Genomic DNA, 23,497 nt, shown 5'->3' with positions numbered 1-23,497 from the left:
TTCTTCATCGGTTGAGAAGCACAAATCAGAGGCAGCAGGAGCCAGGTGTGGCCAGGGCAGATACTGCTAACGAGATGGCTGTTGTGCAAAGTGGGGGGTGGGATGGCAAGGGGGGCAGCCCCTCATCCTCCTTATCCTTGACCAGCAAGGATAGAGAGGAGTCACAAGGAGTTTGCCAACCCCTACCAGGAGGGAGGGAAGGAAGGCAGGCAGGCAGGCTGTCTCTCAAAGTCTCTCCTGGCCTGGGGTTCACTACTAACCACCGTTTCATGAATCCTTGCAAAGCCTGAAGAACTAAGCAGGGGGATACGTTCAGATACATGGGTCATACTGTACTTTCAGAGGTTGACTCAATTTACTTTTGTCAAGGCATCAGGAATGTGGTAAAACAGTTGATTATCTTAAAAAAAAAAAAAGCTAGACAGCAACATTTTGGACCTAAGTTAACAACATGCTATCCCATCTACTGTAGCAGAACACCATTTTTATTAGTAATATTTCCAGTTCCAAGCCACAGTAGAAAATTCTCATAGTAAGAGACTTCATTAAATGTGCCAATTGCTTCAGAGAAGATATGTGGTCAGATACCTCCACCACTATGATCAAGAGAACAGTTTAATGTTTCCAACTTTTCATATTCCCCTCACCATCCCCCCTTTGGGTTGCAGGCTCAGAAGATTCTTTCAAGTGGCAAGGAAGGAGACACACAAGTATGCTAATTAAAACATGCTTCTAAGAACATGACAAAAAAAAAGGGGGGGGAGCAATGATGATCTCAGCATTAATTTAAAACCAGTCCGAACCTATATAGGTGTGCAGAGATAAACTGCAAATTAAAATATGCTTTGTAGCTATTTGCTTTGGTAAGCACATTGTAAGATGCATCCTTATTTTTAGTCATTTTCATGTATTTTGAGCACAAGTACCAGTATTTTTTAAAAGTTATACTGTATTCAAAAAGCCTGAAGAACTAATATTGAATATTAGTTATTTTAGGAGCTCTAAAAACAGCAAAGTGTCATCAAGGGACACAAATTGGAGACTTTTCTAACTGTGAATTCCAGTGTACTACTTACCGGTAATAGTTTTTCCATAAAGGAAATAACCACACACACACAAACAATTGTCACTCTTCTTTAGAAGGCTGGATTCTGAACAAAATTCCCTTATGAACACTAAAGTTTGTACAGCACTTCATGATTTTTATTTTCTCTAGTAAGATACACTATTTTGCTTTCCTGTTATGGGTTTTTCTGTTGGCTCTATCTATCTACAGTATATCTATATCTATACTATACTATACTGTACTGTACTATATTATAGTATACTATATGTGGAATACTACATATGTAAATCAATGTTACTGATAATTAATGGTTATAATACTTTTATAATATGACAGGTACTCTAAACATGATAGCTGTAGCTATTAGATCATGGACAAAATTTTAATACAAATAAAAGCTCAAGCAAGTTTAACTGTGAGAACAGGCTTCAAGCTAAAAAGAAAACTGATATCAAAGAACAAAGATGTGTTCCTGAGGATTGTCAGAGCTCTTTTCAGGTGACATATTGGGTGACAAATACATATTTGGATGGGGGGAAATCATAATAGCTTAGTGCCAAACTTAATACATTCATTAACTGCTTGAGGAGAGCCTTCACATAAGTAACTGTCACTGGGAATCTTTACTGGTGTTCTTAAGAACTTGAGTAAATTGGAGAATGGAGCTAGCCCCCACAACCCTGATCCTCACATGAACATTATAACATAAACACACATCCACATTTTTAACATAAATGGCTTTTATGTCTCATAGACAATGGAGAAAAAGGAAATGCAAGAGAAATAGACTCAGCCTCACAACTATGCCAAAACATGTTTGTGTTAGCAATCATAATATACAGAGGAGGTGGGTAAAATGTGGCTTCCAGACATACTCCACAGAATATTTTGGCCTAACATAGCCAATGGCACCATCTCACCTCAAATCTACCTTTAATTTTTTTTATTTTTTCTTTGAAAATTTGTATTGATTTTAATTTATCTTGATTAATTTCTATTTTATTGCTTTTTGACTATTGCTTTTATGACACGGTTTACAGCTTGCCTAGTTTACTTTCTCTCCACTCAAGTTTCATTAATCCCTAAATTCATTCCTACACTGATGGCTAAGCAGCTTTTGGAAGTGAAATAATGGTTGAAATTATGGCTTCACACTTCAGAATCTGGTGCCAGATTCACAGAATCACTGAGAGTTTCCCACTGTTCCCTTCCCCCCCTGCTTTTTTTTGTCAACCAGTTACAAGTCATAGTATGTAACCTTAATATACCACATAAAATCATAGCCATTCCTTCTTAATCTTGATTTGGTGGAATGTCTGAATCATGCCACAGCAATCTTTTTGTGACTTTTAAACAAATTTTCTTATTATTGCATGAATATTATACTCATGTTGTTTCAACTAACAATGAATAATTTGGGATGTTACAGGATCAGAGGATTTTCTACTACAATACTTCAAGATGGGCTTTAGGCAGTCTTACAAGCTAACAGTGGTAAGCAACAAAACCTTTGACTGCATATTTTTCCATCCCAAGCACTCAAAGCACCATGGTCTTAGGCCCAAAATACACTGCAGAAATAATCCAGTTTGAAACTGCTTTAAGTACCCTGGCTCAATACTAGGGGATTCTGGGAACTGTAGTTTTGTAAGATATTTTGCCTTCTCTATCAGAGAGCTCTAGTGCCACAATAAATTACAATTCCCAGCATTCCCTAGAATTGAGCCAGGACAGTTAAAGTGGTTTCAAACTGGATTATTTTTGAGTGTATTTTGGACCTTAGACCCATTTGGGAGGCAACCTTTCCATAGGCTACTACATTTACAAATTGTTAATCTCTAAGGGGACTACTTCCAGTGAGATGGTATTGAAGTATCTCCTACAGAAACCTCCTTGCTATTAACTTCTCATACACTTCTTCCACACAAAGTTTATTTAGCATTATCATATTAAGCTTGCATTGAAAGACAAGCTATTTTTAGTCATGGAAATATTATCGTTTGCTGAGTACATACTGAATTAAAATCTGTTATGTTCAGTTGAAACAAGTATGCAAAGTAACATGAAAAAGCAGAGCTGACTCACCCTGTTTTGAAAAAAAGATGCATGAAAATGGGAAGTTGTGGCAGATATTGATACTAATATAATAGTTTCTTCTGAACTGGGATTATGCAAGTAAACCTTTTCCATTTTTGGCATCCCAACTGGCCTGTGCAAAAAGAACAGAAAAGGCAATTAGAAATATTTCATCAGCTGTATTCTGCCACTTTTAAAAATAGTTTTATGGTTGCAGGGAGGACAATTAACTACATCAAGAAATTAAGGGCATTTTTTTTCCTGGTATATTCAGCCTCTTTGAAATCCTTCCCCCAACTGCTTCTATTGTTACTTCATGGCAAAGAAACAGTGAATGTCACATTACCCAAGAATAAATATCTAAATATCTGCTTAGATAAAAATAACCAGAAAGGACTATTTTTAGATTGGTGTTTGCAACTGTATGTTAATGTTTATCTTTTGGTTACAGACTGCAAATAATCTTATACATAGAATTTTTTATACCCTGCCTTTTAACCATCAGCTGATCAATGGTTAAGGCTTCCCACTCCCCAATGTGCTCGTTTTGGAAGCTAACTCTACAGAAGACACTGAGAGTACATGAAGCCTCTATATCACTGCTGCATTTTCCACTCTGGAGAAAAGCAGCACTGTGGCTATGACTCTCATTTTAGTATTGTGGCTGCTGGACTCATGATTCTACTTCAAGATTTAAAAGCCTAGAAGTAGGAAGATGAGGTCCACCACTTGTATTAGATCCTTTGTCTTCCTGAATTATCTTTAAAAATCAGAAGAGGACTGGCTGAGTGAATAGAGGAACTGGCTAATGCCTCGCTAAAAAAAGGCCTGTTTAAAGAAAGCAGTTTTAAAGCCATTACTGGAGGAAAAAACTCTCCCTTAGTCTCACAGTATTGAATAAATGTCAATCAGTCTACAATTTGGGAAGTGGGGCAAAGTACTGTACTAGAGCAGGTGTAGGCCAAGTGCAGCCCTCTAGGGTTGTTATTGTGGCCTCTAGAGCTCCTCTCATTGGGCCAAAAATATTTTTGTTGCATTTTTTTTTTCAAATAAGATTTTTTGTTGTTGTTCCACAATGCTCCCAAATGCACTCTAGGGGGCATGGAGGACATTTTCAGCATGACAGGAAGCCCTTTGGACTCCCATGAAATCAAAAACAATTTTTGCACAAGCTTTTTCTTGGGCACATAAGAGACATTTTGTGGGTCCCCTGGGCTGCTTAGGCTCAGGGGACGCTTTCTTTTTGAAACTCAAAACATAGTGAAAATGCCCCCATACCTGCTAGACACATCTGGAGACAAAACAGTTGTTTGGTTTTTAATTGACTGATTGTTCAATTGTGGGAGCCTTCAAAGATCTCCTAATATGGCCCCTTAGCCTTCCACAGTCACCCACTCCTGTACTACAGTGGTACCCCGGGATACGAATTGATCGCGTTACGAAATTTCCGGGATACGAAAAAAATAGATAGGAAAAAACTGTTCCGGGTTACGATATTTTTTTCGGGTTACGAAAAAAATATCGGCGCGAAATTCAAATGCGAAGCGCGGCTAGCGGCTTTCCAGCCGCTAGCCGCGCTTCGGAAAAGCCTTTTTCGGGTTGCGAAATGTATCGGGTTACGAACGCCGCGGCGGAACGAATTAATTTCGTAACCCGAGGCACCACTGTATACTGTGTGGTACCCTCCCTGCTCCAGGGGTTTCTGGATGAAACAGATTCTCTACATCGATTTTAATCTGGTTTCAAGCCTAGTTATGGAACAGATGGCTTTTCATCACCTTGGTCGATGATCTATTCTAGGAACTAGACAGGAGAAGTGTCTAGACAGGAGTCCTGGTGGTGCAATGGTTAAATGCCTGTACTGTAGCCAATCACTCAAAACCATAAGGTTGCGAGTTCAACACCAGCAAAAGGGTTTAAGCTTGACTCAGGCTTGCATCTTTCCGAAGTTGCTAAAATGAGTACTCAGATTGTTGGGGGCAATTAGCTATTTCGGTGTGAAGCGGTATATGAATGATGCTGTTTGTTTTGTTTGTTTGTGTTCCTTTTGGTTTTGCTGGACCACTCAGTAGCTTTTGATACCATCGACCATGGTATCCTTCTAGGCTGTCTTGCTGGGATGGCACTAGGAGGCATTGTTTTACAGTGGCTTTGTTCCTTCTTGGAGGGGGTGAATCCAGAAAATGGTGCTGGGGTCTCCTGTTTGACCCCTTGGCCATTGGCCTATGGGATCCCTTAGGGCTTATTTCTGTCCCTCCCCCACCATGCCATTTAACTTGTACATGAAACCACTGAAACAGGTTATCCAGAGTGAGATCCAGTACAGTTCGCCCTTTCTTTACGCAGGGGATCCGTTCTGGACTCCCCCGAATAAATCAAATACTGCCTATGCTCAAGCCCCAATTAAATGAATGGGGCTCGTGCACACGGTGGTGCAGTGGTGCGCTGTACCATCAATACACAGATGACATCCAGAACTGTTACCCCTTTTCATATCAATCCAAGGAAGCCAGGTGCCTGCTATCAGTAATGGATTGGATTAGGGTGAACAAACTGAAAACTTAATCCATTCAAAACAGAGGTGCTCCTAGTCAGTCACAAAACAGGCTTTGTCTAATATGCTGGACTTTATTTGTTGTGGTTGCTATTTTAATTTGTTTTAACTAGTTTCAAATTCTATGATGTTCTAATTACTTTTTAATGTTTATATCCTGTTAATTTCTAACTATGTGTTAAACAACAAGATGATGATGATGATGATCTGATGATCCTGGTAAATGTGCCACTGCTGACCACTAACTGCTACTGTAACAACTTTTCCCCCAAAGGGCAAATAGTTCTCATAGGATGGTAATAGATGAATAGATGAAGAGTTGGGGGAACATAAAACATTAGGAGCCCACAAACTTTCAGGAAAGGACAAATCTGCCATACCCAAATTAATGCAGAAAATAGTGGATAGGTACTGAAAGTGATGAGAAGTTAGTCGAAAGATAGAGTGGTAAGAGCAAGTGGGAGGGCTACATTTCATGACAGAGAAGTACTATGGAGTCACGATGGCTATTTGTGACCATTACTAACTGTTGAAGTTGGCTAGGATATTACAAGCTGACTGAACTGCAGCTGTTTTTCATTTGTGTGTTGGTGCAAAATGTTTAAACAGAAATGCTAACTTATAATGCAAACAATTATAGTTTGAGATGGCATGTCTAGAGATACTGGTTTTAAAATTGCTGCATCTGTTAATTCTGTTAAATAACATATTCTGGTCTCCACAACTGATCTCTACTCCTAACCAAAACTACTAAATTTGCTCTTTGTTCAGGGAACAGAAATGTCAATTGTCATTGCCAATCAATGTTACAGTAAAACACACATGTTAAATCTGGTTACTATAACTGTAAGAACTGACTTGAAGCTCTTTTTCCACTTTTCACACTTCACCCATGTCCAACCCCCCCCCAATTAATTTATACATATATTGATATATGTTCATCTATGCTTATATTCATGCAGCACACCTTCAAATTTTCCTCAATGATTAGAACACTTAATTTAGACAGCATTGGCAAGTACCACCACTAACCTGCTATAACATATTTCTACTAAGAAACCAAACCACACAAAATGAATTTTACAGTATGATTGCACTGAGGTATGCAATAATTTCAGAAACCTATCTTTATTTATAATAAGTTGTTGTGATAAAGTGATCATATACCAGAACACTAAAAAGGTTTTAGCACTGCTCATTCTTCCCTCATGTCAAATTGTATACCCGTCAAGTTTATATATAAATACTGGGTACCAATCATTATTTAACTATAATTCCATAGTGTGGAATTTGTTAGTTGTTCAATATTTGGTGATCAAATGTGATCCTCTTCCAAAGGAACAACTCATCAAAAAGAAGTATGAACACCATATACATAATTCCTTCTTGTTTTAGCTCTTTCCCCTTCTTCCTCACATATTCCTTTTAATTCCATTTCAGAAAACATCAAGTGCAACTTTCTGCAATTGTAAACCAACCATTCAACTGCTTACATTTTGTCTTAGCCAAAAACAAAGGACATACAACAGGTCACTTATCATTTGGTGTGTTAAACAGTAATTTTCCTGGTTATCTAATATCAAGATATCATCACATGTGCTTTGGAATACAGAAGATTTTCATTCATCTATTAACTTCTGGAGGCATTGTATTCAGAAAGCTAGTCAAAGTGTTTCCAACTTACTGTTCATGGAAATCCAGCATGGGTGGTTCAAACCGAATAGGCCTGCAATTCCCTCGATACATAGATACACTGTTGGAAAAATGAGAAGATGACAAGTGAAGATGATACACTGTTTATTGTTTACACTCAGGTATATGCTCAATATTCTGTAAAACCTCACATAATTACAGAAAATTCTGCTATTGCCAAACAAGAAAGAATTTCTGGTAAGAACAAACGTTCTCTTACTGTATTCTTTCCTACTGATAATCATGTAGAAACAGATTAGATGTACCGAACATGTAGGGAGTCAGTATCGTGGACAGGATCAAAAGATCAAAATTAAATCATGGGCGGGTTACAAACGCCTCAAGGGCCGTTTTCCGCTGCCGCCATTCGCTGCGTAGGGAAGCCCCAGCTGCCAGACTGCGAGGCTTCCCCACGCGCAAAAAAGGACGGCGAAATGCCGCTCCGTTTTGGACGCGGAAGTGGCGCCGCGAGGGGTGGGGTGCGCCCTCGCGACGTCACTTCCGCCGCGACACTTTGGACGCACAGCGTCCAATACGTCAACATGGCGGTGTCCATGTGGTGGGCACCGCAAAAAAAGTCCGCGCTCGCACGTACTGGGAGGAAGGGCCGTCAGGAAGGTAAGAACCTCCTAACCCTATACGCCCCTTCCTAACCCTAGTATGCGCAGAGCGTGTACTTTATGGTGTTTGTAACCCGCCAAGTTTCATCTTTTGGCTTGTATGGAGCTATAACAGTGAGTTCAGAGTAATCAGTAAACTATGATTACCATGAGTCCTGGCTCGTTTTGCTACTCCTGCCAAAGAGGACCAAGAAGCTAATTCACAGGCAAATCCCAGTTTATCACAAGGAAATCTTAAGTGTCTGAACATGGCCAGTGATAAGCTAATAATTTCAGAATACATAACTTCAAAGAACAGTTGTTTCCTTCAAGAATTTTTGTGTATAGCTTTTCTGTGAAAGATACTTAAATATCATACAGTATTATATAAGAACTGAGTGCACACATTCTGGAAGATTAATACAGTATATGGAAAATGTGTTGATTTTGAAACACACCACCCAGCAAGATAGAATAATAGAAACCTAAGTACAAGTTTCCCCTTGACATGATGTCTGTCGTAACCGACTGTAGGGTGGTGCTCTTTCTGTTATAGCCAAAGATCCAGCGTTGTCCAAAGTTTTGTGGCCATGTGGCCGCTGACGGCACCTGGTATCCCTATCTCCTTGCATTTTTCATGCTTTTCTGCTGGTTGGCAGATCTAGGACGAGTGCGGAGCTCCCCCTCCACCGGTGCTTGGGCCTTGACTGCCACACTAGCCCCCACTTCCCTAACAGAAGCTACCACACCACAAAACTGCACTAGGAAGGATAAGGGGATGCAACTTGGAATTCACTTGGATCTCTCGGAAGATTTAGTGGCAATCAACTGTGGTGTCTTTATAGGTCACCATGCCACACAGACTTAAGAGAACTGACATTATTGTGACTCCCGTACTTTCTTTAGGGATGTGCACCAAAGGTAGTTCTTGGAAACTATTATTCTACCCTATGGTGTTTGCCACAGAGGGCTGCAAGGTCCCATCCTATCTTCTATATATTTTAACTTTACATGCGTCATCTTGAGAAAGCCATGTGGGGATGTGGGCTGAAGTGCTATCGCATATTCATCAACTTGAGTGCAGCTGCATGCATGGTCCTGTTATCTCCAAAGACCCCATAAAATTACTATTACTATTATCCAATATTTCAACAAAAAAAAAGCTAATTTAAAAGAAAGATAGACAGATTATCAGGAGTGTGTTACAACAATTTTACTAATCCATCCTGCTTTTCTGCAGTTTCCAAACTACAGTCTGTCCTTCCCTTACGCGGGAGATCTTTTTCAGATCCCCCCGTGTAAAGGAAAAAAACAGGATGCTCACGCCCATTCAAATAAATGGGGCTTGTGCCTGTGGAGGCGCACTGGGAGCGCGCGCCTTGTTTGTTCCGACGCGCGCCTCCCTCACTTCCATCACGGCTTCCAGCATATTTATCCTGTTTCTTATTTACAATGCTCAATCCGAGGTGAAGTAAACTTACGAGCCTGCAAGAAAATTGGAAGAGTTGCACCACCTATCTTAGCTATGGCTAACGAAGCCATACTGAATTCAACAGGTTTATGTCCAGTAAGTGTGCAGGATCAGTCTAAATCTTCAACAAGACTAAGCACTTACATATAAATTTACAATTCCTTTATGAACCTACTGTATATACCCGTGTATAAGTCGACCCTCATGTATAAGTCGAGGGAAGGTTTCAGGGTCGAAATCCTGGATTTTGTATGACCTGTGGATAAGTCGAGGGTAAAACTTAGGGGGGCATAAGGAGATGGAAGGATGGAAAGGGGAAAATACCACTTCCGTCCCTCCGTCTCCTTATCTGGACTTTTAGGAAGCAAGTGGATTTAAATGGGAGTTGTTTCCATGGGAAGCGAAGGCTTGCAAAACGGACCAGGCAAGTGCTTTGTGATGGGGAGTTTTCCCATAGGAAGCAATGCTTGCAAAGGGACCAGGCAAGTCCTTTTCAAGGGGGGGGAGTTTTCCCATAGGATGCAAAGGTTTGCAAAGGGACCAGGGAGTGCTTTTCAATGGGGGTGGGGTTTTCTCCATAGAATGCAAGGCTTGCTAACGGACCAGGGAAGTGCTTTTCAATGGGGCGTTCTCCCTGTAGAAAGCAAAGGCTTGCAAACGGATCAGGGAAGTGCTTTTCAAAGGGAGTTTTTCCGATAGGATAGGAAGCAAAGGCTTGCAACGGACTGGAGGGGGAGGAATTCAATGGAGATTGGGGTGTCAGGCTTGCTAGCTATAGGACCTTTCTAAGCACTACTGCTGCGTTGACCCTTCTATAAGTTACCCAAGATTTTAGGGGCAATTTTGGGGCATAAATTTCTCGACTTATAGTCACATTATACAGTAGTTATAAAAGCTAGACACGAACTTGCAAACAAGCTTAATTGAATTGTGCAGTTCAAACCTGGTAAGCACAGGACATTACTGCAAACTTTTATAGAACTGTAAACTTCCTCGTGTAACATAACAACACTTCAAAGATTTAATAACTGCTAGAGATATGGATGCTGAAGAAATTAGTTAGGCTCAACTGCTTAAGAATCCAGTTACACTTGCCTCCAGTGTGGTATACTCAGCTTCCCGAACTCAATCAGCAGTTATCAAAATACAGTCTACCAAAACCTAACATAAACACATACATAAATCTGCTCCTATTTTCCGAAACCCCAAATCACCTCCTCCAAAAATCACAAAAAAAACAAGCATGACTATTTTCTCCACAGCTATGCTCATGTCACTATATGTCCTCAGTAACAACTATTAGTTTGCCGTGGTTAACTCTATAAAGACTCCATCAGAGCTATATATAGCAACTGAAAGTGTGTAATGTTTGTTTCACAATATATGTCTATTCCTTTCTTAATGGTCATGAGAGGTGTGAATGTTCTTGTACTGTAATTTGTGTATTGCCTTATAATCTGTTTAATCTTTGAACAAATCAATCACGCATTGTAACTATTTACAACACCCACAAAGAAATCCTCATTAATCTTCATCTAGGAAACTGAAATTTTTGCTAAGAAAATCAAACTACCACCATCTCCCATATTTTACAAAGTATTTTAATTTTAATAAAAAACTACATTCCTCATGCTGAACATCACTCCCCCCCCCCGTGGGTATTAAGCCTTTCAGATAGGTATTATATGTGGTAAGATATTTGCATAAAAGTCATCATAGTGCAATCATTTGGCACTGGACTATGACTCTGTATATTCCCACTCAGCCATGGAAGTCCACTAGTGACCTTGGGCAAGTCACACTCTCTCAGCTTCAATGAAGGCAAGGAAAACTCCCTGTGAACAATCCTGCCACAGAAAACACCCTGACACCTTAAGAACCAGATATTTTGCACATACAGTGGTACCCCGGGATACGAATTGACCGCGTTACGAAATTTCCGGGTGGGTAGAAAAAAATTAGATTGGAAAAAAACTGTTCCGTGTTACGATGTTTTTTCGGGTTACGAATTTTTTTTCGGCGCAAAATTCAAACGCGCGGCTTTCCAGCGCTACGGAAAGCCCTTTTCGGGTTGCGAAATACTCGGGTTACGAACGGAGCGGCGGAACGAATTAATTCGTAACCCGAGGAGCACTGTAAAATGCTCTACCACAGATCTATGACCTTACCATGTGCAACAGGATGCAACACGGCCATATAGCCAAAGTTTTGACTGCTGTTCTAAATTAACTTTGAAAGAATATGAATCTATGATAGGTTTCCTTTATGCTATCCCAATATCAAGGGATGTATATGCCAGTCATCAAGCATCTATCACCTGAAGCAGGATTTGGCTCCTTGGCAAATGATTTATGAGCTAGACAGGCCAGTAGTTATAGTTGATTCATAAGGAGACTGTAGATGCCATATTGAGAGGGGAGCAGCTTGTTTTCTGCTGCTCCAGAGAACAGGACCGGAACAATGGATGCAGCGCGGAAAAGGATTCCACCTGAACTTAGGAGGAACTTCCTGACAGTTTAGGGCTATTCGACAATGGAATGCACTCCTCGGAGGGTGATAGAGTTCTCCTTCTTGGAGGTCTTTAAACAGAGGCTGGATGACATTGTCAGGGATGCTTTGATTTGGATTTCCTGCATGGCAGGGGGTTGGCTGGATGGCCCTAGTGGTCTCTTCCAACTCTATGATTCTATGTTCTATGCTGTGATTTCATGTAATTTACCTACCTTTTCATGCAACTGTAAAAAACTTTTAGACTGTTTTAATTTGCCAGTTCTTTCCTCTGAAATATGCTTACAGCACCTGGGTACTTGCTTGTTGTTATTATCAAATAACTATGAGATCACACACTCCAAATTGTCATTGCTCCACGATATTTGCATACATTCAGTATGTGTGTGCACTTCCTCTTTTATTGCATACATGTACTGAAAATGTTGATCAGAAGAAAGCAGGTTGCTTATCTGTAACTGTAATGTAATAAAATTTATTCAGTCATTGACCAGTAATAAAAACAAAATCAACAAGCAACATTCAATATAACAATAACAAATTAAATAATAAACTGATAGTAGACTGTAACTGTACAGTATCAAACAGTTCTTTCTACACGGTAATAAAATGACCATTTGACAGTTGAGGGCGCAGTTTACCAACACATATAACAGAATTTAGCCATCTTAAGGGATACTGTACAACCATTGTTGTCCAATAGGAGGCGTAAATAAAAGGAGTCAGGTTTGCCCGGGAATTTACTCAGTAGTGGGCTAATCAGTTGGTGATGAATGTCTCTATAGAATTGACAAAAAGGAGAACATGCTCATTGGTTTCAACCGCGCCAGAGCCACATGGGCAAAAACGGACTTCAAAAGGTGTTTTTTTAAATCTACCTTCCAACACGGCCGTGGGCAAACATTGAAACGTGCCAGAGTTAGAGCCCTTCTAAACTTCGGGAGGGTAACCTGGAACAGATATGGAGCTGGGGAGGGGACCAAATATCTGTAACTGTGTTCTTTCAAGTGGGTCTGTTCAGTCAACCCCCAAGGTAGCTGAGGGGGTCTTAGCCGCTCTCTCTGACACAGCATCCCCAAGGGAATCTGTTTTTCAGAAGAGAGGTTAGCCCCAGCTGCCCAATGCAAAAAGAGAGGTGAGACAGGCTTTGGGGGGGGGGCGGGGCAAAGTGCTATTGGAGAGGAGAGGACGAGGGTGTCCCTTTGTGGTCCCATGTCTATGCCCTGCATCGCCTCTGCACCTGCTCTATCCCCCACCGTCAGACTCTCTAGCTCAACCATTTAATTTATTCAAGCATATCACTTCAGTGTAGCTGGGGATCTAGAAAGTTGGATGATGAAATTACTAGAAAAATTATGAATAAGTAAAGCACATTAATCAACTAGCTAATTACAAGGTCTGATATAAACCTAGTCATGCATTATTTCAAAGCAGAGCTTTCTAATGCTAAGGAAGATGTGCTACTTAATTTGCAACGTCCCTACAGGGCACTGCATTTTACTCAATGGAGAAAATTATTTAGCTCAACTGGAAGCAGCAAAAGGGCTCCAGTAACAAAAGACAGGATTTCCACCTTTGTATAACATTTCAAACCAAAGAACTTCAAAGGTAGTTTTAGATTAATTATTTTTAAGGGAATTCACACACAAGCTCTCTTCTTCTCTCTTCTCTCTCTCTCCACACACAACATAAACTGTATGCAAAGGGAGTAAGTAATAGTGAGTTGCAGGTTGACATTGGCCGCAAAAGATGGGCAGACAGGGACTGCTTCTGGACACTTCAGTGTGTGATGTTTAGATGATGCATGCCCTGGAGTGTCAAGAAGCCACTCTGGGGCTGCTGAAGGCAAACCAAAATCAGCTCAAAAGGAGTGGATCTTTTCCGCCTCCTTGCCTCATCCATTTGGGACCATGGCAGCAGGCAGCCTGGGGGCTGCAACACGTGTTTTCTGTGGCCCCAGGCTGAGAGCAGCTTTCTGGCTGCTCCTTCCTGCTCATCTGTTTCACCCTGTAAAAGGCAATACAGTGCTCCCTTTTTTTATGCAGGGGATCCATTCCGGACCCCCCCCCAAAAAAACACATATGCTCGAGCCCCACTGAAAATAATGGGGCTCATGCATGCGATGGTGGTGTAGCGGCATGCCCCATTCATCTAAATGGGATGTGCCGCTCCTTGCACCCCGCACAGCTTTCAGCATATGCTGAAAGCCGCGTATAGTGCATCAGCGTATAACGTGGGCGCACTGTATTGTACTTATTCATGTGTAATTCCGAACTGCAGGGTTACCAGAATGAAGATGGCTCAGCAGCCACCTGCAACAAGTTGGGTGACCAGCTAATGAGATGTCCAGCTGAAATGGTACAGAGGTTCTGTCCGGCTTCAAACCAGACTAACATGCTATTATCTGAACATTTGTATATATAGCAAGAAATGGGTTTTGAGAGCAGTGTTTCCTAAGTTGAAAGGCTTAAGTGAGTTTCCCAGGAGAAAAGAATGAGGTGAAATATGCAAGAACATCTGGACAAAAAGAGTTTCATCACCAGGAAAAAAAAACTCCCTTTCTCTGATGTATGCAAACAATTATCAAGTCCAGCTCAACCCATCACTCCCTTAGTGAAGAGATTATGCAGTTTCCGATCTTAAGTGACCTTGGCTAGGTGCCTCTGGCTTCTACCATGCTGAGCCATCCGGATATCCCAATATGGCATGGCTGGTTTCCTGTGCTGGGAAGCTCTCTGGTGGCTACCTGCTGGCAACCTTTTTGATATTAACTTGATATCAAAGGTCACAGAAGGATGACTAAGGGCTGTCTCTAGGGGTTGGCATTCTGTTAGTGGTTCACAGAGGCATAAATTAACCTTGCATGTTCACATGTCCATTTTTCATCTTTGTGGAGAATGGTATTCTCTTCCTCACCCTGCACTGACTAAAGCTGCCCACCCCACCCCACCCAGTAGAACCACAGGGGCTCCCCACTCATAGTCATTCATGCCTGGAAGAGAGTGGAGGATTACTAAAGTATCTGGCAGTGTCTTTCTATCCAGATGCAAAATTATTACATGAGCCATCAAGACCTCTAGACGGCTGTGATGGAGCACAGTGGCTGATGTGAACACTTCCCATGTGGCTATGGGGATATATCCAAATACTTCTATGATGCCCCCCCCCCCGCACTCTCTTCCAAGCATGAATGGCCATGGACTGGGGCTGTTTCAGTGGCTCTATGGCAGCTCTGTGGAGAGGGAACAGTAAATGTCTCAGTATAGCATAGTTATGCATGCAGATCTACTACAATATGCTGAACCATGCAAAATTACAACCATGGATTCCATATTATTTTCCAGTGTTCTCCTTTCATATCCAGGTAAGATCTATGCAGTAATTTGCAATCAATACTGCATCTGCTAAGCAACAATCAACAGTCTCTCCCTCAGAATACTACAATGTCACAGCTGGCTGCTGTTGTTTGTACACTAATGCTAATGACCATAGGGTGCATTTTAATTTGAATCATGGGGAAAGAATGGATGCTGTAAACTATGCCTCAGTTCAAGTGGACTGGACAAAGTCATCCTAAGGTCACCACATTTTGAAGTGTTTACAAAACAACACTACTACAACCCAGAATGTGACTCACACTACCTTACATATGATTTTTACACTTCTTCACAGTAAATTTACATTAAATTAATTTATATCCTTCTTTTAAGAAAATGGAATAAACAAACTAAAGGGGGAGGGATAATCCAATAGCTCTTTTATAGAGATAGAATCAAACTATTATTGGAGGATGTGGGAAACCGTTTTTGTGCTTTTTAGCTGCCAGAAAATGAACTAATCTAAGATCTTGGAGCAGTGAGTTCCATAAACGGTATACCAGTGGCTATATGGATTATAGCATAAATTATCTAACATTTTAAAGTTTGGAGAATAAACGTAAGCATTCCTTGGAATTACTGGAAAGAAATATATCATAAAAAACATCTTACCTTTTTTGTTGATATGAACTGAGGCCAACAGTTGTCTCAGTCTAAAAAGAAAAAAAATGCAAACTTCAATATCAAAATATATTTTCATTAAAGATTTCCTGATAAGTGATCCAGGTATTCAGACTATGAAATCAAGTATCAAGCCCAAATCTTAATAATTAGCCCGCCCACCCCCAGATTCAAAAACCTATCATGTTAGTTCAAAGAAATTCAAAGAATGCTGTTCATGTATAGTCCGCCCTTCTTATACACGGATTTTTTATACACGGTTTCAAGCATCCACGGTTTGAAAATGTTAAAAAAAAGTATAAATTTCAAATATAAAACCTTGATTTTCCATTTTTTATAAGGGACACCATTTTGGTATGTCATTATATTTAATGGGACTTGAGCATGCACGGATTTTGTTATACACGAGGGATCTTGGAACGAAACCCCAGTGTATAACAAGGTCCACTGTATTTAACTTCTTCAGTGGCTTCAGAGTGTAACTTTATATATGGAAATTTAATCCTTGATATGTGCTTCTATCATACTTTATATCTGAAGTAAACATGTGACGATGAAATAGCTAATTGTCTTTTAAAAACAAAATGAATCAAGACAGAATGACAAATCAAAATAACCAGCATAACTGAATTATTACATAACTAATCCCAGAACAAATTATGTTGTGCCTTCTGTAATGATTTCTTTATTTTCTGTGACATTTTGAAACAGAATGCAAACACAAAATAAAAAGCAACTTGGTAGCTTAAAAAACAGACTGAGTTTTTCCTAAAGAGGCTCCACATATCAAGGTGGCCCTGGAAACCAATGAAAAGACAAGGGAAATGTTTCAGTACTGGAGTAATGGGATCTGAAGTGTGCCTAAATAACAACTTTTCAGATTCTGATCCCCTTACTTACTATGAAAAGGCATGCTGTATGACACTACTGCTATAGCTTTTTTTAAAACAGCAGGATGCTCATTTCCCAAAATCTGTAATTTTGGGGAAATTTGCTGTAATTTTGTCACTGTAACTTTAAAGAGTGTTCTTTTGTATTGTAAACTGCCAATTTGCAGGAACATAGCTCTAATTTCTGAATTTGTTCAGCTCATTGATAGAACCACATCAACAAAAAGTGTGGAATTTTTAAAGTGTTGAATTCTGGCTATCATGAATTTCCTGTTCCTGGAGAAGAAATCTCCAGAGGAAATCCATGAGGGTACCATGCAAATACTGAGTGACAAATGTCCGTCATAGTCAACTGTAAAAAAGTGGTGTACCAATTCTCAGCATGGAGATTTTGAGACTGAAATGCAGCAAGGTCTGGGAGGCTTTCAACACTGTGAATTCTTAAAATGGTTGAGCGTGTTTGTGATCCCATTTTAGCAGACTGGCGAATCACAGCTGAAACAATTACTGACACTAGAGATATCCTAGGAACACGCTGGATTTATAATTAATGAGCAGTTGGCTATGCAGAATCTGTCAGGAAAATGGGTACCAAAACGTATGAATATTGATCAGAAATGGAGTGGATGCCTCTAAGATGATTTTGCAGCATTTTGAGCATCTAGTGATAATTTTTGGAGTGACTGTTGATTAAACATGGTTAAATCACTATGATCTGGAGAACCAACAACAGTCCTTGCAATGGCAGCGATTGGATTGCCCACAGCCAAAGAAATTCAAGAATCAACTGTCAGCAGGAAAAGTCATGTCGTTTTTTGGGCTAAGGGAGGTATTTTGATGATTATCTTCAGAAGGACCAAACAGTTAAAGTGCCAATTAAAAGAGGTGCCAATTAAAAGAGGCAAGGACATTTTTGAATGATTCAGAGGTGATAGTGGAAGAGCAGTACAGTAGAGTCTCGATTATCTGTCCTTCGGTCATCTGACATTCCAGATTATCTGATGTTGTGGCTGCTTGGGGGCGTGGCTGTAGGCATTTCCATGCCCCCAGACACGCCCCCAAACATGGTGGCCGCAACAGGCAAGGAGAGAAGGGCGAGTGAAGCCTCGCCCCAAAACACGGCCTCAAGTGTGGCAGAGGTGGCAGCGAGCAGGACGAGTGCCTCCAGGTTTGCAATTCATAGTGATTTCAAGGCTTTTCTTGGACCCTCCGGATTATCCGACATTTTCAGCTATCCGACTATCAGCCTGCCCATTTATGCTGGATAATCGAGACTCTACTGTATTTCAGTGACCAGACATCAGAATCTTGGGGGGAAACCTCAAAAACAATGTGTCAAGTGTGTAGATCTTTGGGAGAGATTTGTGGAATAGCATGTACAGTGGTACCCCGGGATACGAAAGCACCGCCTTACGAAATTTCCGGGATACGAAAAAATCCCATAGGAAAAAACTGTTCCGGGTTACGTTTTTTTTTTCGGCTTACGAAAAAAAATTTTTGGTGCTTTTCGGCGCTTTTTCGCACGAAACGCGGCTTTCCAGCACTAGCGCCTATGGCTTTTTCGGGTTACGAAAAAAATCGGGTTACGAACGCCGCGGCGGAACGAATTAATTTCGTAACCCGAGGCACCACTGTAAGTTTAATGACTCTAGGTCATTCCCTTCATCGGTGGGCTGAGAATTTTTCTGCATCCCCTCACACATGGATTTTGCAGAAGATTCTAATGAATTCCTCTTCCTCTTGTAGCTTTCTTATATTTCTCTAATACTTTTTCTTACCTAAGAAAGTCATTTAAGGAAAACATAAATAGATGCACAATGTGTTTAGTGGCAACATCCCAGGAATGGAGAACCAGGTGCTGGTTCTCCAGATGATATTGCAGTATAACATCTACTCTCTCTGACCACTGGCCATATGAACTGGGGCTGATGGATGCTGGAATAAATTTCACACTAATTAAAATAATCATATAGAAACAAGTATCTTATCTATGTAGGAACTGCTGGGACACACCTTGAGAAACCATTAATGGAGATGCAAGAATTGCAAATTATATTTCTACCTTTCTCTTTACTATTATTAAGAGATTAAGAATGCCCTGCAGGCTTACATGCACTTTCTTATCCATGGATTCACAAGCAATCAGACACTCTGCTTTGTTTCTCCCACACCACTATAGCATTTATTATCATAACCATAGGTGTGATAGTGGTATGGAAGAAACAAAGCAGTGTCTGATTGCCTGTGAATCCATGAATAAGAAAGTGCATGTAAGCCTGCAGGGCGTTCTTAATCTCTTAACAACAGTAAAGAGATCTATTATCATTAATTATCATAATAGAGAGCTAGCTTGGTGGGTGTAGTGGTTTGAGCTTGGACTGAATTCTGGCTCTGCCATGTAAACCCATTAGGTGACCTTGGGCAAGTCACATACTTTCAGCCAGAGGATGGCAATGGCAAACCCTCTCTGAAGAAACCTGCCAAGAAAAGCCCATGATAGGGTCACCTTAGGACTGGAAACAACTTAAAGGCGCACAACAACAACAAGAAATCATAACCACAAAGAATGCACACTGTTTAAAACAAGGTATATCAGATGACCAAGAATCTTAAAGGGAGATGAAATGTTTTTATTCCGATAATGTATGTTCTTGTACATAAATTCAACGCAGATAATGAGGAAATCAAAGCAGTTAAAGGGTTTCCATACCCTGGATTAAACATTGATTAGATCGTTGTCAAGAAATAAAAAGAGTAGGAATAGGAAGGACAGCCATAAAAGAACTACACAAGATCATAAAGTGCAAAGATATACAACAGAGAACTAAGGTCAGAATTGTCCAAGCCATTATATTCCCTATCACGATGTGAGAGCTGGACAGTGAAGAAAGCCAACAGAAAGAAAATAAACTAATTTGAGATGTGGTGCTGGAGAACAGTGCTGAGGACACTGTAGACAGCCAAAAAGGCAAACAAATGGATCTTTGAACAGATCCAAGCTGAAGTCTCCCTGGATGCCAAGATGACAAAACAGGCTGTCATACTTTGGTCACATCATGAGAAGATGTGACTCCCTAGAATAGACAATAAAACTGGGGAAGGTAGGAGGAAGCAGAAAGACAAGAAGACTGCATGCCAGATAGATAGACTCAATGAGGGAAGTCATAGGCCTGAATTTACAGGCCTAAAAAGGGGGTCTTGGAGATGATTCATCCACAGGGTCACCGTGAGTCACGGCCAACTTGAGGGCAGTTAACAACCACAGCAACATCAGTGAAGAAGCAGACTTCATAGTTTGTGCTAGATTTCTAACTCAAGCTATTCTTCTTGAAATTGCACATGCCTTTTGTGACAACTAACTATGAACAGTAAATTAAAACTGTTAACTTCCAGGCTCCCAGCCCTCATATGTTGAATAACCTTCTGGATAACTGCATTTCCAATAATTGTCAGTTATATTAATCTATGGCTATTTTGTTTACAGCTTCCATTTTTTCTATTATGGAACTCAGAACAGCAATCATGGAGTTTCCAGATGGCTTCACCTCTAATAAATAATCAGATCCAGAAATATTTTGCTTCAACTAGAGATGGGTGGGCACTCATAGTCAATACTCTTTAATGTGACTGATAACATAATACAGTGAGCCCTTGGCAGCTGTGGATTTAAGCATCCATGGCTGTCAAGCCACCCATTGTCCCCAATGGTGGTGTGTACACATGGCCACACTGCCATTAGGGACCACAGGACTTCACCTGAAGTCCTGTGTACCCTAATGGTGGCACGGCTGCATGCAGGCACCGCCACTGGGGACAATGAAGACTTACATATAGGGTGGTACTATTATTTCACATTGTGAAGCCAACAACTTATTCACTGAAAACACCTTTTTTATACAACCAGAGAGAAGACTACACACATAGACATCAGCAGATGGACAACACAAAAACCAAACAGATTACATAATAGGAAGCAAAAGTTCTATTGTGGTGGTCAAGACTAGACCAGGTGCTGACTGTGGCACAGACCACAAACTACTTATCTCAAAAATAAGAGTGAAGCTGAATAAGAAACCAAAACCAGTCATTATACCAAATATAATCTGAACAACATCTCAACAGACTTTACTGACAATATTAGAAAGTGATTTGCACTATTAAGCATAATCAAACGGGAGGCAGAAGAACTATGGTCAGAAGCCAGAGACATAATAAAGGAAGAATGCAGACGCACACTTTCAGTGGTAAAAAAAGAAGAGAGAGAAGAAACAATGGATGACAGATAAAATGCTTCAAGCAGTAATAGAAAGATGAGAAGCAAAACAGATGGGAGATAGAAACAAATTCAAAATCATGATTGCAACTGTACAGCAACATAATTCAAGACTAGGAAGAAATAAAAAGATGTTGACGACAATACATGGATAATATATAAAAGAGATTAGAAAATGAAAGATACATGGAATGAAGAATCATACAAAGATGAACCCCAAATTCTAAAAAGCGAAGTGGAAGGTGCTATAACAGAACTTGGGGGGGGAAATATAACAGATAACATTCCAATTGAACTGCTACAACCGACACTGACAGAGTCAAGTCTAGTGCTAACCCACATATGTCAACAAATAAGGAAAATAAAAGAATGGCCAACAGACTGGAAACATTCAATATAACATTCTCTGAAGATGCCAGCCACAGATGCTGGCGAAACATCAGGAAGAAAATCTTCTAGAACATGGCCACATACCCCAAAAAACCCACAATAAACTATAGATGCCAGCCATGAAAAGCCTTCCAGTTCACACATTCAATATAAATACCATTCACAAAAAAGGAGACACAAAAGACTGACACAGCTATAGGACCACAGCATTAATTTCTGTACAAGCAATTTTATGCTCAAAATTCTGCAACACAAACTCCAACCAAACATGGGAGAGTGAAATCCTAGAGGTACAGTGTGCCCGCGCCATACGCGGGCGTGCCATACGCGGCCTTGAGCATACGCGCTCAAGCCGCGGGGTGTGCGCGGGGCGGAGCGTCCCATTCAATTGAATGGGCGCGCGTGCCCATTGCGCCCTGTGCACGCCTGCACCGCCGCGCACGAGCCCCATTGTTTCCAATGGGGCTCGAGCATAGGCGGAATTTGCCTTACGCAGAGGGATCCGGAACTGATCTCCCGCATAAGGCGAGGACGGACTGTACAAGCAGGGTTCAGGAAAGAAAGAGGCACCAAGGGCCACATGTGTTTTATAGATCATAGCAAAATCTTTGACTGCACAGATCATAAAAAGCTACGGAACACTCTCAAAAACATGAGAGTGGTACCACATCTGATAGTCCTGATAAGAAATCTGTGCTTAGGATAAGAAGCTACTATTAGAGCAGAATATGGGGAAACAGAATGGTTCCCAACTGGAAAAGGGGTCAGGCAAGGATGCATCCCTTCAGCCTATCTGTTCAACTTGTATGCAGAAAATATCATACAAAAAGCAGGCATGGACACAGAAGGAGGTGGAATGAAGACAGGAGGAGAAAGGAATGAACAAAAATAATGGCTACAGAAGATTCAAAGTAGACAATGAAGAAATTGAAATAGTAAAAAGAGTTCCAGTATCTTGGGTCAAACACTGATCAGAATTGGGACTGCAGTCAAGAGACCAGAAGAAGACTGGAAATGGGGAGGGCAGCATTTGAAATGTGATGCTGGAGAAAAGTTCTGAGGATACTGTGGATAGCCAAAAAGACAAACAAATGGGTCTTAGAACAGATTAAGACAGAAATCTCCCTGAAAGCCAAGACGATAACACTGAGGTTCTCATACTTTGGTTACATCATGAGAATGAACAACTCATTGGAAAAAACAATAATGCTAGGAAAGGTGGAGGGATGTATAAAGAGAGGAAGACCATATGCTAGATGGATGTACTCTATTAAGGAGCTCATGGGCATGCATTTACAGGTCCTGACCTAGGCAGAGCAGTGGAAGACAAGGTGTCTTGGAGATGTCTCACTGACAGGGTCACTATGAGTTGGGATCAACTCAAGGGCTGTTAACAACAACAAACTGCAAATTACTTCCTTTGATCTAAACATTATACTACTATTGATGTAGCCTAAAATTGCCATAGCTTTCTTAGTCACCGCATCACATGCTGATTCATATTCAGCTCATGGTCTACTAAGACTCCTAGATACCTTGCACATGTATTGACATCAACAGCCAGCACCGCCAATGGTCAGGAATAAGGAGAGTTAGAGCACATCAGCTTCTCGGGGCCAAAGGTTGCCCATTCTTGGTTTAAAGAATAAGGTTGCAATTCCATGCACACCTATGGGGAAAGGAACTCACTAAATGAAATGGGATTCATTTCTGGGTATATAAACATAGGTTCCAGCTGTAATTTTAAAACTAGACACCTAACTCCTGGAATATTCAAGTCAATATGAGATTCACCGTTTCAGTACTTCTTCAACTCTTCACATTCCCTCCCACAATTTTCCTTGTCATTTTCTGAACTTTTCTTTTGTCCAAGTTTATTCTAGACCATTTCTATTCCCTTTATTTCTTGATTTCAGTTTCTTTCACTGACTCTGGCGGGTTACACACCGCCATGAAAGTACGGAGTCAGTTCGTACTAGG

At 40.7% G+C, this 23,497-nt stretch overlaps 1 protein-coding gene across 1 annotated transcript in view; it reads right to left on the bottom strand.

The window, feature by feature from the left end:
- Positions 1 to 23,497, bottom strand: part of LOC121925828 (transmembrane protein 131-like) — a 122,460-nt gene that overhangs the window by 73,128 nt on the left and 25,835 nt on the right. The window contains exons 3-5 of the mRNA XM_042458403.1: positions 15,956 to 15,996; positions 7,381 to 7,449; positions 3,152 to 3,275 (exon numbers count right to left, since the gene is read on the bottom strand). Coding sequence (XP_042314337.1) covers positions 3,152 to 3,275; positions 7,381 to 7,449; positions 15,956 to 15,996 — 234 coding nt within the window. The remainder of the gene's footprint in view (positions 1 to 3,151; positions 3,276 to 7,380; positions 7,450 to 15,955; positions 15,997 to 23,497) is intronic.

The sequence above is a fragment of the Sceloporus undulatus genome, chromosome 3 (assembly GCF_019175285.1).
Source record: "Sceloporus undulatus isolate JIND9_A2432 ecotype Alabama chromosome 3, SceUnd_v1.1, whole genome shotgun sequence".
Taxonomy (NCBI): Eukaryota; Metazoa; Chordata; class Lepidosauria; order Squamata; family Phrynosomatidae; genus Sceloporus; species Sceloporus undulatus.
The sequence above is the reverse complement of the archived record's forward strand: the minus strand, read 5'-3'. Positions and strand labels throughout refer to the sequence as shown.